The 14,625-nt window shown below is 35.2% G+C and overlaps 1 protein-coding gene across 5 annotated transcripts in view; it reads right to left on the bottom strand.

Annotated features, from left to right (window-relative positions):
- The window catches only part of RADX (RPA1 related single stranded DNA binding protein, X-linked), a 264,805-nt gene that overhangs the window by 13,104 nt on the left and 237,076 nt on the right, over nt 1-14,625 (bottom strand). For all 5 annotated transcript variants that reach the window (XM_072743305.1, XM_072743303.1, XM_072743304.1 and 2 more), the window contains one exon: nt 5,722-6,012. In XM_072743305.1, coding sequence (XP_072599406.1) covers nt 5,722-6,012 — 291 coding nt within the window. The remainder of the gene's footprint in view (nt 1-5,721; nt 6,013-14,625) is intronic.

Here is a 14,625-nt window from a genome sequence, read left to right as displayed (position 1 = left end):
AAACAAGTAAGCTCATATTACTCTTTTGTAATGTGTATTATATGCAATTTATATATCTTCTTCCTCAACTCTTTGTGATTACTGAATTTCTTTTCCACTAAAAAGTGTGAAAGTTAGTGTATGTGTTTGCATTGGAAGGGAGGCATATAATTCTGGCACCTAGCATAATGCATTGCATATGCCGTATTTTACTAAATCTAAGATGCCATTGAGAAAAATACTACCAACTGAACAAAAGCATGACTTCAATTGTAAGATGCAGACTGATTTTCAAAGATGTTAAAATATGCGGGAAAAGGGTGTCTTATGATGATGAAATCTGATAGTAGATACTTCAGGTTTTATGATTAAATTACAATTACTTTCATTATGCCATGAAATAAGGGACAGATTTAAGGTGTGGCAATAGCAATCTAGCTCTGGAACCCATATAATCCAGTGTACTGTTCTACTGAGATACGAGGTGGAGAAGCATCTTGGTGGGATAGGATATCCTAAGGATGTAGCTAGTGAGGGAACCAACAGTGGAAAAACTGCTACTCAGTCAATGGATCGAATAGGCTTCAACAAGGAAGGAGGCATATCTTATGGGTACAAATAATTGGTTCTGAGCCTGCAGGCTAGTACCAAGGAGGGGAGGAGTTATGTTGGCCTGTTTGGTTGCTTTAAAAAGGAGAAAAAAGCCAAGGTAAGTAAATCCTTATTATTTCAATATAAATACAGCACATTAAATTGCTTTGATGCTACAATTAATGCTATTAAAAATTTTAATTATAATTTAAATGCATATTGCAAAAAAGGAAAAGAACAAACCATATAAAAATTGGGGGTCTCTCTCTCTCTCTTGAATTCTAAGAGACAAAGTGGATGACCTTCAGAAGTTTACAAAAGGCTGGCTGAATTATGATCCTAATTGCCTAAGTCAAATGCAAATTGAAGAGAGGACTTCTTTTTATTTTTGTGTATATTTTTTTTATTGGAGTTCGATTTGCCAACATATAGTATAACACCCAGTGCTCATCCTGTCAAGTGCCCCCCTCAGTGCCTGTACCCAGTCACCCCATCCCTCCGCCCACCTCCTCTTCCACTACCCTTTGTTCGTTTCCCAGAGTTAGGAGTCTCTCATGTTCTGTCGCTCTTGAAGAGAGGACTCCTAAGCTTTGATTCACTCACAGCATTTCATGGGTAACTAAATCAGTGTTAATTGGGCCAATGATATACTAATACCATCTAGAAGTTCAATCTAGGTTTTGAAAACTTTTCTTATATTTAAAGGAGGAATAATTCTTAAAATTGGGAGAGACAGAACCAATAGATTTTGTAACTGGGCCTAAAGGCACTGAAAATTTAGTTTGTTACTTCATTCCAGTATCTTCTTTGTGAAATGTGTGTTATTTTATTATAAGCAATGGACTGAGGTTTTAGTACTTACTAAAAATATCTATTTATTTGAAGCAAGTGAGATGCGTAGCAAGGATTTTATTTTATTTTTTTTTTATTTTTATTTTTTTTAAAGATTTTTATTTATTCATTAGAGATGCACAGAGAGAGAGAGAGGCACAGACTCAGGCAGAGGGAGAAGCAGGCTCCATGCAGGGAGCCTGATGCGGGACTCGATCCCGGGTCTCCAGGATCACACCCTGGGCTGAAGGCGACACTAAACTGCTGAGCCACCTGGGCTGCCCCGTAGCAAGGATTTTAATATAAGAATCAGCATTTCTGGAATAGGTTTCTGATGTTGCAACAGTACCCAACTGTTTGTTGGGAGCCATTAGAACTGTAAGAAGGAAGATTAATAATTCAATGTTTTCAATAATGATTCACCCTAGACCAGTCAGATAATGATTATAACAAGGTTGTGGTGTGAATAACATTTCTGGCTTCCAGAATGAGACACTTCAAAATTACTGGGTCCTCTAGAGATCAGCAAGATATTGCAGAGAGATAATCAATTACTGGAAGATAGTATCAATGTAGGTGGACAATCTTCATGTTGGAAGAATTTTAAATATCATATTGATTTATCTGCCTTGATTGGTTTAGCTAGTTTTATCTAAAAACAGAGGTCTAGGACAGGGGTCAGCATTTATGACCTGGGGGTCAAATCTAGCTTGTACCTGGTTTTAAACAACCCCTGAAGTAAGAATGGTTTTTTTTAACATCTTAAATCTTTGAAAAAAATCAGAAGAATATTTTGTGACCTGTGAAAATTATAAGCAATTCAAATTTCAGTGTCGTTTATTTTTTTTATTTTTTTCAGTGTCTTTTAAAGATTTTCTTTTTTTTTCTTTTAAGATTGATTGATTTATTTATTTATTTATTTATTTATTTATTTATTCATAGAGAGAGAGAGAGGCAGAGACACAGGCAGAGGGAGAAGCAGGCTCCATGCAGGGAGCCCGACACGGGACTCGATCCAGGGTCCCCAGGATCATGCCCCGGGCTGCAGGTGGCGCTAAACCGCTGCGCCACCAGGGCTGCCCTTTTTCAGTGTCTTTTAAATAAAGCTTTATCCAAACAGAGCCATACACATTCATTTATATATTGTCTATGGCTGTTTTCACACAAAAAGAGCAGAAATACTAGTTGGGACAGATACTGTATGGCCTGCAAAGCCTCAAACATCTACTACTTGGCCCTTACCGAATAAATGTACCCCCTTATATAGAACACACATAAGGTTGTCTTTTGGTTTTAAGATTATATCTTTTAACAAATAGTACATTATTAGGAGATGTAATGGTCTTTTTTGAGTTCATTGCTCATGCCTTGCTTACAATGGCTAGGCCATTTGTCTGATCTCATAATACAATTTACATTTCATACTTTCACAAAAGGTATAAGTTCACTACTTTCACATTTGATATTTACCACTTATTTATTTATTTTAAATTTTATTTATTTATTCATGAGCGACAGAGAGAGAGAGAGAGAGAGAGAGAGAGAGGCAGAGACACAGGCAGAGGGAGAATCAGGCTCCATGCAGGGAGCCTGACATGGGACTCGATCCTGGGATTCCAGGATCACGCCCCAGGCGGAAGGCAGGTGCTAAACTGCTGCACCATGGGGGCTGCCCTATTTACCACTTATTTTAATCAAAATCTGAGAATATCTATACTTCGAGTCCTATTAAGAGAGTAGTATTTCTTAATCTTAATTCTACTCCTATATACCTGGCAAGCAGGACACATTCCCTGTTATTGGTTCTGGTCTAGCAATAAGTCTCCCTTAGAAAGTTAAGGGACACTGAATAGGCTGATTCTCTGGAGTGTACCAGAATTTTAAGGAGTGTGGCAAGATCTCCCTCAAGTGATTTTGATAGGCTACCCCCTCCCATCAAGGTTCTATAAGAATCAATGGATCAGCACTAGGTATTGTATGTAAGTGATGAATTGCTGAATTCTACTCCTGAAACTAATTATTACACTATATGTCATGTAACTAGAATTTAAATAAAAACCTGAAATAGAAAAAAAAGAATCAATGGATCAGTACCATTTATTTTAGTTCTCTAGAGTTCATTTGTATATTAAGTTAAACCATTAGAGAGCTAAATACTTGGATTATGTGATAATTAAGGTGAAAATATACTCCTTTACAGAAATATGTTACTGAGATTTGACTAATTATTATACTGATTGTATAAGTTTGATGCAAGAATCAATTATCTGAAGAGCATTTCCATATCGTTAAAGAAAAAAACTATAGTTGAAGATACCAACCCACTGTTATTCTATGCTACTTGCACAATAGTTTCATATGGTAAAATCAGATTTGAGTTTTGATAAAGGAAAAAATAAAAGGCTTCCTATATATGAATGTTTGTTTTCTCTGCAATAGAAGATATGTTTAGAGACTCAAGAGACATGATTTCTAATCATGGCCTGGGTTCTACCTAGCCAGGGTGTAGGAATAGATGATATCCAAACTTCTTTTAACTTTAAAATTAAATACCTCATCAGGAAAAAAGTCCCCTTCTTTCTTTCTGACAGAAAGTTCACCAAAAATTACGGCCAAATGGTAACTAGTTATTTGCAAGTACCTATTAACACATACTTTTTGTTTCCTTGTAAATGTTCTGTTTTGTTTTATCCATCTGTGGCTTAGTTTTCACTGTTTTTATCCCTGTAAACCATCTTAAGTCTTTGAAAATAGGACATAAAACAGCATAATTCTAATGTGCACCAGAGCTGGTTGGGCAGAATGACATATTTGCCCTCTTCACATTTGATTCTTGCTTTTAAGTGATATAAAGAGACCAAGTAATGCAGTCTAGTAAAAGAAGCATTTGAAACTTAGGTCTGACATGTCTAACAGTCCGTAGAAATTCAGTTTTCATAGATTGTATACATACACACAATCACACATATGTACATACTTATGTGTGAGGAGGCAAGGAAGAGGGAGTGGGAGAGAGTAAAAAGGAAGAGGGTATCCTGATAAAGGTCAACATAATTCATTCCAGTACTGTAGATGTAAAAATCTATGAAATGAATTGTCTTTCATAGAAATTTTTTTCATAGAAAATTATGAATTTTCTTTCATAAATTAATTTGCTAATGACTTTTCCTCATTCTTTTAATTTAAGGTAATAAGACCTTTCTTTTAGACATAAATACAAATAAAAAAATTTTCCTTGACTCTGAGAATAGCTTATTTTGGCTAAGATTTTCTTTTAGAATTAATTTTTTGTGTACTTTTCATTCATTGGAAACAAATATAAAATTAAATACAAGTTTAAAAAATGTGTTGACTTTCCTTAAGTTTGTATTTAAATTCCAGTTAGTGCACATACAGTGTATTGTTAATTTCAGGTGCACAATACAGTGATTCAGCACTTCCATATAATATCGGGTGGCTCATCGCAGCAAGTGCCCTCTTTCATCCCCATTACCTATTTAAACCAGCCCCCTACCCATCTCCCCTCTAGTGACCATCAGGTTGTTCTCTTTAAAAAATGTGCTGACTTTTAAATTTCTGTAAGTCCTATAGTCACTTCTCAGTTTTGAACAACCCGAGAAAATCAGTTTATTTTCCCTTACAGACCAGGGAAGTTTTTTATCTTCTTTCTGTTACAACCTTAGTTGAGAATTTTATTTTTTTAGGGGCTAACAGACTTCTGTTCATAGGAGCTTCTCTTGTTTAGTATCCCTTTTCTCTTTAACCCACATTTTACCTCTCAACAGTTCAGATGCACTGAGAAAGAGGCAGAAAACATGAGCAAAAAAGTGGTGCCTAAAGAAATACAAAATCGGGATCCCTGGGTGGTGCAGCGGTTTAGCGCCTGCCTTTGGCCCAGGGCGCGATCCTGGAGACCCGGGATCGAATCCCACGTCGGGCTCCCGGTGCATGGAGCCTGCTTCTCCCTCTGCCTATGTCTCTGCCTATCTCTCTGTGTGTGTGTGACTATCATAAATAAATAAAAAATTAAAAAAAAAGAAATACAAAATCAATTTTAGAAGTAGTCATGTGGTCAGGGGTAAGGAAAGTTACCCTGGTTCCCATTCTTCTTGGCCCAAAAACTTTTCCAGGACTTGCCGATGTTAAAAGCCCACAGAGCTTAATGTATTCCAGAACTACTGCTCCATTTCTCGATTGGCTTGAGCTAAATAAATATATTTTTTGGGGGTGGGGAACTTAATTTTTTCAAGCAAAATAGTATCATATATATTGAAAATATATTAAATTAATAATATTCAAAGGAAAGAACACTTCACTTACCTAGGATGGTCACTTCAAAATGCCCAAGGCTTCGGGCGCTCTTAAAGTCATCAAGTTTTGGGGGCCTTCCCTCCGGTGGTATGTATTTTGCAGGCTGAGAATTAAACTGCTCAGTAAGAAACTTTCTCTGCTCAAAAATAAACTTCCGTGGGATACTTTCAGGATAAACATGGCTGTAATGCAGGTGATCTATTAAGCCAAACTTTTTCTCTCTCCATAGCTGGCTTTCCCACCTATCGCTTATAGTTTTTCTGGCTTTCCCTATGGTACTAGTGCTTGTGCTTTCTCGACCTGTTAAAGACACAATGAGACACAATGAGGACCTGTAAACTAACCAAATCAAGTCATTCAGTACAAAAAAAAAGCACAGATTAATGAGGAATAGTTTAACTTTAAAAATCAAACGACCACATATAAAATGTAAATTGAATGTCCAAGAACATGAGAGACACCTAACTCTGGGAAACGAACAAGGGGTGGTGGAAAGGGAGGTGGGTGAGGGGTTGGGGTGACTGGGTGATGGGCACTGAGGGGGGCACTTGACGGGATGAGCACTGGGTGTTATGCTATATGTTGGCAAACTGAACTCCAATAAAAAAAAACTAAATATCATTAATTACATGCATTCAATGTAATTAGACTTAAATACTCCAGTGGGAAAATTTAGCCTGAAAAATAATGGTATATTGACGTCAAACAAATTATGATAAATATAATTACACAGAAAGATAAAAAGTAATAGGATGGAAAAAGACACAATATTCAAACATAAACAAAAGGTATAGCTATACTAATATCAGGCAAAGTTTACAATAAAGCAGGAATATTCTTAGAGATAAAAAGAGACTTTTTAGGGATTTTATTTATTTCTTCATGAGACACAGTGACAGAGAGAGAGGCGGAGACATAGAGGGAGAGGCAGGCTCCTCACAGAGAGCCCAATGCAGGATTCAATCCCAGACTTGGGATAACGCCCTGAGCCTAAGGCAGATGCTCAACCACTGAGCCACCCAGGCGTCCCAAAAAGAGGCATTTTTTTAATGTTACGAGAGATAACCAGGAAGTTATAGAAGCTCTAAAATTCTATACTGACAGTATAGAATTTTACTTTATATGCACAAGTTCCCATATGCACAAATGTCAATTATCATAATTTAGTTATAGAACACCAGAGTCCCAATGATATCTAAATTTCAGTTAGCACAATATATTAATTGTAAGTGCAAGAAGTGCAAACTTCACTAATAGTCTTTCAATCCACAAATCACTATGAATAGTGACCAATCAGTTCTTTCAAAGTCATGGTGTATCTGTTACTCAGTTCATGCAGAGATGAAAAAGTGTGTAGTTGTGTTGCCTCTCTGCTTCTCAGCAATAAACCTACATGACATTTTACAAAAATGGATCATTGAAAGGGGGAATTGGCTAAAAAGGATGAAAGTGTCAAAAAGAAACAAAGTGATAACGTTGGAAGAGAAATGTGAATTAAAGATAAATAGAATTCTAGAAGAAAAAGCTGATGGTGGGAATTCCAATCCTGCTGCCAATTTGAGGGACTTTAGATATGCAGCCAAAGGAACCTACTGAAAGTGAAATTATCAACATAAATGAGAAAAGTGGTTGTGACAAATAGGATGAAGATGTCCTGGAGGAAGTGATGCCAAGAAAAAAATTCACATTAAGAGAACTCTCAGAGATATTTCATAACGTTGAAAGTGCAAAGGATAAAATGTTGGAAGCTGATCCAAACTTAGAAAGGAATATGACAATTCACAAAGGCAAAGGCATAGAAAAACGACTTGCTTCGTAATGTAAGTCATGTGATGGAAAAAAAAAGGCAAATGCTGTTCAAACTACTGTTGGTAACATTTTTACAATGAAAGGAAAAACTTTAATTCTCTATGTTTCTAATGTTTTATATTATAATGAACTAAATAAATATCAGTTTACTATTTGCAAAAAAAAATGAACTCCAATAAAAAATAAATAATTTAAAAAGTAAATTGAATGTCCAAAAGGTAATTCTTATTGAAGTGAAGAGAGGACTACATTCATTTTCAAAATAAGCTTTTCCTCTAAAATATTAAAAATAGATATTATTTTTCTGTGTTGCTGGAATTATGAAGATTTGTAATTACCTTCCTTATACTTTTTTCTGTATTTTCTAAACTCCCTTAAATAAACATATATTCCTTTTATATTCAGTGACAAATTCAAGTTAATTCAAATTCATAATTGTTAGACATGGGACCACCTCTCACCATTGGTGGAATTTAAGCTTCTGATAAAATTTTGTTAATCTTCGCTAAAAGTAGCCCGAACAGATACAAAATACAGTCTATTTCATTGATATAACTCTCCTTCAAGAAGACCTCTTCAATTTTTGTTTTTTGTTTTTCTTTAAAGATTATTTATTTATTTATTCATGAGAGACAGAGAGAGAGAGAGAGAGAGAGAGAGAGAGAGGCAGAGACTCAGGCAGAGGGAGAAGCAGGCTCCATGCAGGGAGCCCGATGTGGGACTTGATTCTGGGATCACGCCCTGGGCCAAAGGCAGGCACTAAACCTCTGAGCCACCCAGGAATCCCCCCTCTTCAATTTTTGATTACTTTTTTATCATCAAGTCAATTTATCACTTATGTACAGTTTATCTAACACATTTATTTTCTGAAACAGAATATAATTTCTTCCCTACACATTATGACATTTATTCTTTCAGCAAATAATTAGTGAACACTTGTTATATATATTCCAGACACTGTGCTAAGGAATTTGGTAAAATAATATTTTAATTGAATAATATGCCCTGAGAACTGAAGACACATGGCAGAATCAGAAAAAAATAGACTTTGGAACAAGACTCTCATGTTGTCAGTTCTGCTAGGTGAGACAAACTGACAGCACCTCTGTTTCAGAGTTTACCAAGGTTGCTGAATTGTTTCCTTGCAAGTGGTATATGCCTTGGTGTTTATTATTATCCTAGCATTGAAAAAACTTTGCTAAGACTGAAGGGGATTTCAACAGCAAAGATTCAATGTGGTTAATATACCACTCCTGCTTTTGAAACATACCTTATTCCCAGACTACTTTCTTAGTTTTTTAATCCTAGCCAGAAACTTACTAAAAATTTCTTATGGGGTAAAGTACTAGACTGAGTTGTAAGAGATGATGAAGTTGAATATATACTTCCTACTCACCAAAAATTCAAAATAATGCAATATTACAAAAGAGTTTAGTTCAAAATTCAGTTGATGAACACACTTAAATTCTATGATAATGCTTGATAACAAAAAGAATAAGAAATGTGATGACACATGAAAAAGAATGGTATCAATCAGAGCCAAGAGGAAAACTCAGTTAATAGTTTTAAACTGAGAACTGTAGAATGATTTAATCTTTTTTATCTTCTTTTTTTCCCCTTTTTTATCTTCTAAAACAAATCTCCTTTCCCCAAACTAGTAAAAGTACTTAATTAGAACAAGTAGCTCTTACAATGCCTCAAGTTATAGTGAATATTCCTGACTTACTTGTTCTAAAAGAACATGCAAAGGAAAGTTATAAGCTATTCCAATTTTTTAAAAACTAAATTATTATACCTACCTTACAGGAAAAAACTTCTATGACTGACCCTGTCAGGAATAAGTCAGAATATCTGCTATGCTTTGAGTGTTCTTATCAAGGACTGGCAAGGTACAAATGTTTATTTGAAAAATTCCTCTGAAAATACCCTGATTACATGTTCACAATTACTACAAATGGGCATGAATTCAATACAAGAGATATTGTCAGTCATTGTTAGTGAACAATAAGATTTCAAAGGCAATAATTAGGAGACATATATACATCTAGAGTTTAGGTTTTTCTAAAAATATGATGGAAAATTATGAACTGAAATTCTTTTATTTTTAGTTGAATACTACTAGAATTATAATATAAGACACATTATGTTTTTAAGCCTAAAGCACAACAAAGATACAGGTTAATTACCTAGCAAAATTATGGGCTTGTTGGTATGTATATATGCACATACATATATATGATTACATAATTATAATAACTTATTTTAATGATTCATTTTACCCAATTTCTGGTGAGAAGAGACATGTTTAGTGGGGAAAATCTTCAGTAGAAGACCACATTAAGGTTATGAGGTAAAAAAAAAACATATAAATGTATGTATGTAGGAATGGTGATTTTGTTTCTTCACAAAATCTACTCTGAGAATTTTGTTATATGGATAAAAGTGATGGTCAGGGATGTATGGAAGCATTTGGGAGGGTGAGGAGTTATTTTCTTTGCCTCTTCCTCCTCTTGCATCCACTAACTCCATCTTGGTGCAAGATCTACAAGGCTAGAAAAGAACAGGGTATTTTTCACTCAGTAGCAAGTATAAAATACAGTTTTAAAAAAAGTGTGTAAGTCAGAGGCTACCTGTAATGTTTTGTGATCTCAACAATACTGTTACTGTCATACTCAACAGTGAAAAATTGAAAGCATTTTCTCTAAGATCAGGAATAAGACAAAGATATCCTCTGTCATCACTGTTCTTCAATAGAGTATTGGGAGTTCTAACACAGCAATAAGGCAAGAAAATAAAAAGCATATATATATATATATATATATATATATATATATATATGTAAAGTCATATGTATATGACTTCATATATATTCCTAAAAAACACCTTTTACACTAAAAACACCTTTTACAACTAAAAAATTCAGTAAAGATGCAGTATACAAAATCAATATACAGAAATGTGTGTTATTTCTATACACTAATAACTATGAGAAAGAGAATTTAAGAAAGCAATCCCATTTACAACTGTACTAAAAAGAATAAAATACCAAACACAAATTTAACCAAGGCTGTGAAAGAACTGTACTATTAGACACTGATGAAAGCAACTGAAGATGACACAAAGGGAAAGATATTCTATGTTCATGGACTAGAAAAATTAATATTGTTAAAATGTCCATACTACTCAAAGCAATCTACAGATTCAGTGCAATCTCCATCCAAATCCCAATGGAATTTTCCACAGAACTAGAACAAGTAATTCTAAAATCTGTATGGAACCACTAAAGACCTCAAACAGCCAGGGCAATCTTTAGAAAGAGTAACAAAGTTAGAGATATCATACTGGCAGATTTCTAAATATACTGCAAAGCTATATAGTAATGTAAGCAGTATGATACTGGCATAAAAACAGGCCCACAGATCAATGGAATAGAATTGAGAGCCCAGAAAGAAACTCACACATATATGGACAATTCTTTTATGACAAAGAAGCTGAGAACACACAATGGAGAAAGGACAGTTGTTCAATAAATGGTGCTGAGAAAACTGGATAGCCACATGCAAAAAGATGAGACTAACCACTAACTTATACCATACTCAAAAATTAACCCAAGGGACGCCTGGATGGCTCATAGGGCGCCTGCCTTCGGTTCAGGTCGTGATCCTGGGATTGGGGATCGAGTCCCACATTGGGCTCCCTGCAGGGAGCCTGCTTCTCCCTCTGCCTGTGTCTCTGCCTCTCTCTCTGTGTGTCTCTCATGAATAAATACATCTTTAAAAAAATTACCTCAAACTGCATTAAAGACATGGATGTAAGACCTGAAACCATAAAATTCCTAGAATAATACATAGGCAGTTAGCTCCTAAGGCACTAAGACATCAGACTTAAGATGTGTTTCTGAATCTGACTCCAAAGGCAAGGGGAACAAAACAAAACAAAAATGGGATTATATCATACTAAAAAGGTTTTGCATAGCAAAGGAAACCATCATTAAAACAAATGGCAACCCTGTCAATGGGAGGAGATATTTGCATATATCTGATAAGGGATTAATATCTAAAATACAGAAAGAACTCCTACAACTCAACAATTAAAAAAAACCTGATTAACAAAAGGGCAGAGGATCTGAATAGATATTTTTCTAAAGAAGACCTATAGATGGCCAACAGGCATATGAAAAGAAGCTCAACATCACTAATTATTAGGAAAATACAAATCTAAAGCACAACAAAATATCACCTTATACCTGTGAGAATGGCTATTATCAAAAAGACAAGAAATAACTATTGGAGAGGATGTGGGGAGAAGGGAGGCCTCATACACTGTTGATGGCAATATAAACTGGTGCAGCTGGTAGGGAAAAAGCATGGAGGTTATTTTTTTTTTTAAATTAAGAATAGATTTACCATATAGATCTAACTGTTCCACTTCTGGGTACTTATCCAAAGAATACAAAAACACTAACTTGAAAAGATACATACATCCTTATCTTCATTGTCACATCATTTACAATAGCTCCAATAAACATCTTAGAGCATGTCCCTTGTGTACCCAACACATAGGTCAGAGGGTATAACATATTTGGTATTGTCAAATTATTCTCAAAAGTAGTAGTATCATATTTATATAAGAAAGAGGAGCATGACTCATTCTCTCTCTTTGAAATACAAACATATCTGCTTATATTATAAAACAAACAATGGAAAAATATATGATAGGGTAAATTAAAAAGTCACCTACAGTGGGCAAGAAGGACAGGTGAAAGGAGCAGGGATAAAAGCTAAATCTCTTTAAATATATATTCTTTTTCTATATTTGACTATTGAACCATGGAAATAATTTAGAAAATTAAGTGTTTATTTAAAGAAAGTAATAAAAGAAATGAACCTAAGCATCAAAATAAAAGAAATGAACCTAAATGTGTATCGAGTGGATAGTATAACCCTACAAAGAGAAATAACACAAGTGGCTTTAAAGAATAATAATTAATGTATTCCTAGTGGGCATACTGCAAAACAAACTAACAAAATAAACCTTAATTGTTTATAGTAATATTGTGGATGCAAATGTTGAAGTGATTATTCTGAAACTGTTTTTATATGTGGTGAGTGAATGCAAAGAAATTATATAATATTCTGATCCTGTAATTTCCAGGGCCTTCAGAGCCAGGATTCTTGGGAGTGGAAAAATGCCTCTTCTATCTTTATCTCCTAAGTCAAAATTCTGTAGTTGAGAATGTGAATTGAAAATATAAAAATGAAATCATAAGATATTTTGTCTTAACTAAGCAACCAACCAGTCAGCTGAGTACATTTTCTAGTTCTGTCCACTGCAAAGGCCTAGAAATAATAACTAGACCAGTATCAATTGACACCCATAATGCCTAAATACCAGAGCTCTGTGGAGAAATAGCTGATTCCATGTCTGTAGGAGAAAATGTTCACAATAAGCATGGATATACTTTGTCAAACCAGGTATCAAAAAGCTATTGCAAACCATTAGAATTATATCAAAAGGATTCATAAGGAAATTTCAAGTTTCCTACTAGCCAAAGATGAGATAGCGTGACAATAATGGGGATGGTAATTACAATGGAAAAACACATCAAATATACTTAAATCCATGAGTTCATAACATTATGAAAAATACCTAAAACAAACTAACTGGTGATCTGGAAAATTCTAGGGATCCAATTTCAATTTTAAAAATTGATAAACTCAAAATGGATGAGAGATCTAAATGTGAGACAAGAGTCCATCAAAATCCTAGAGGAGAACACAGGCAACACCCTTTTTGAACTCGGCCACAGTAACTTCTTGCAAGATACATCCACAAAGGCAAAAGAAACAAAAGCAAAAATGAACTATTGGGACTTCATCAAGATAAGAAGCTTTTGCACAGCAAAGGATACAGTCAAAAAAACTAAAAGACAACCTACAGAATGGGAGAGGATATTTGCAAACGACATATCAGATAAAGGGCTAGTTTCCAAAATCTATAAAGAACTTATTAAACTCAACACCAAAGAAACAAACAATCCAATCATGAAATGGGCAAAAGACATGAAGAGAAATCTCACAGAGGAAGACATGGACATGGCCAACATGCACATGAGAAAATGCTCTGCATCACTTGCCATCAGGGAAATACAAATCAAAACCACAATGAGATACCACCTCACACCAGTGAGAATGGGGAAAATTAACAAGGCAGGAAACAACAAATGTTGGAGAGGATGCGGAGAAAAGGGAACCCTCTTACACTGTTGGTGGGAATGTGAACTGGTGCAGCCACTCTGGAAAACTGTGTGGAGGTTCCTCAAAGAGTTAAAAATAGACCTGCCCTACGACCCAGCAATTGCACTGTTGGGGATTTACCCCAAAGATTCAGATGCAACGAAACGTCGGGACACCTGCACCCCGATGTTTCTATCAGCAATGGCCACAATAGCCAAACTGTGGAAGGAGCCTCGGTGTCCATCGAAAGATGAATGGATAAAGAAGATGTGGTTTATGTATACAATGGAATATTACTCAGCGATTAGAAACGACAAATACCCACCATTTGCTTCAACGTGGATGGAACTGGAGGGTATTATGCTGAGTGAAATAAGTCAATCGGAGAAGGACAAGCAGTGTATGTTCTCATTCATTTGGGGAATATAAATAATAGTGAAAGGGAATATAAAGGAAGGGAGAAGAAATGTTGGGAAATATCAGGAAGGGAGACAGAACATAAAGACTCCTAACTCGGGGAAATGAACTAGGGGTGGTGGAAGGGGGGAGGAGGGCGGGTGTTGGAGGGGAATGGGTGACGGGCACTGAGGTGGACACTTGACGGGATGAGCACTGGGTGTTTTTCTGTATGTTGGTAAATTGAACACCAATAAAAATTAATTAAAAAAAATAATAAAAAAAAATAAAAATTGATAAAGAGAAAGAATCAAGCATCTATTCTGCTTTTCCTCAATGAACTGTATATCTTATTAACCAAATAATAAATCAGAAGAAATTTCTCCTTATAAAGGTGTTTCAGCTACTAAATGAAGAAGGAATGATAGAATTAGGTCATGACCAATTTGCAGTGTCTTATGAATTAATGGAC

The sequence above is a fragment of the Vulpes vulpes genome, chromosome X (assembly GCF_048418805.1).
Source record: "Vulpes vulpes isolate BD-2025 chromosome X, VulVul3, whole genome shotgun sequence".
Classification (NCBI taxonomy): Eukaryota; Metazoa; Chordata; class Mammalia; order Carnivora; family Canidae; genus Vulpes; species Vulpes vulpes.
This window is presented reverse-complemented; position numbering and strand designations above follow the sequence as displayed.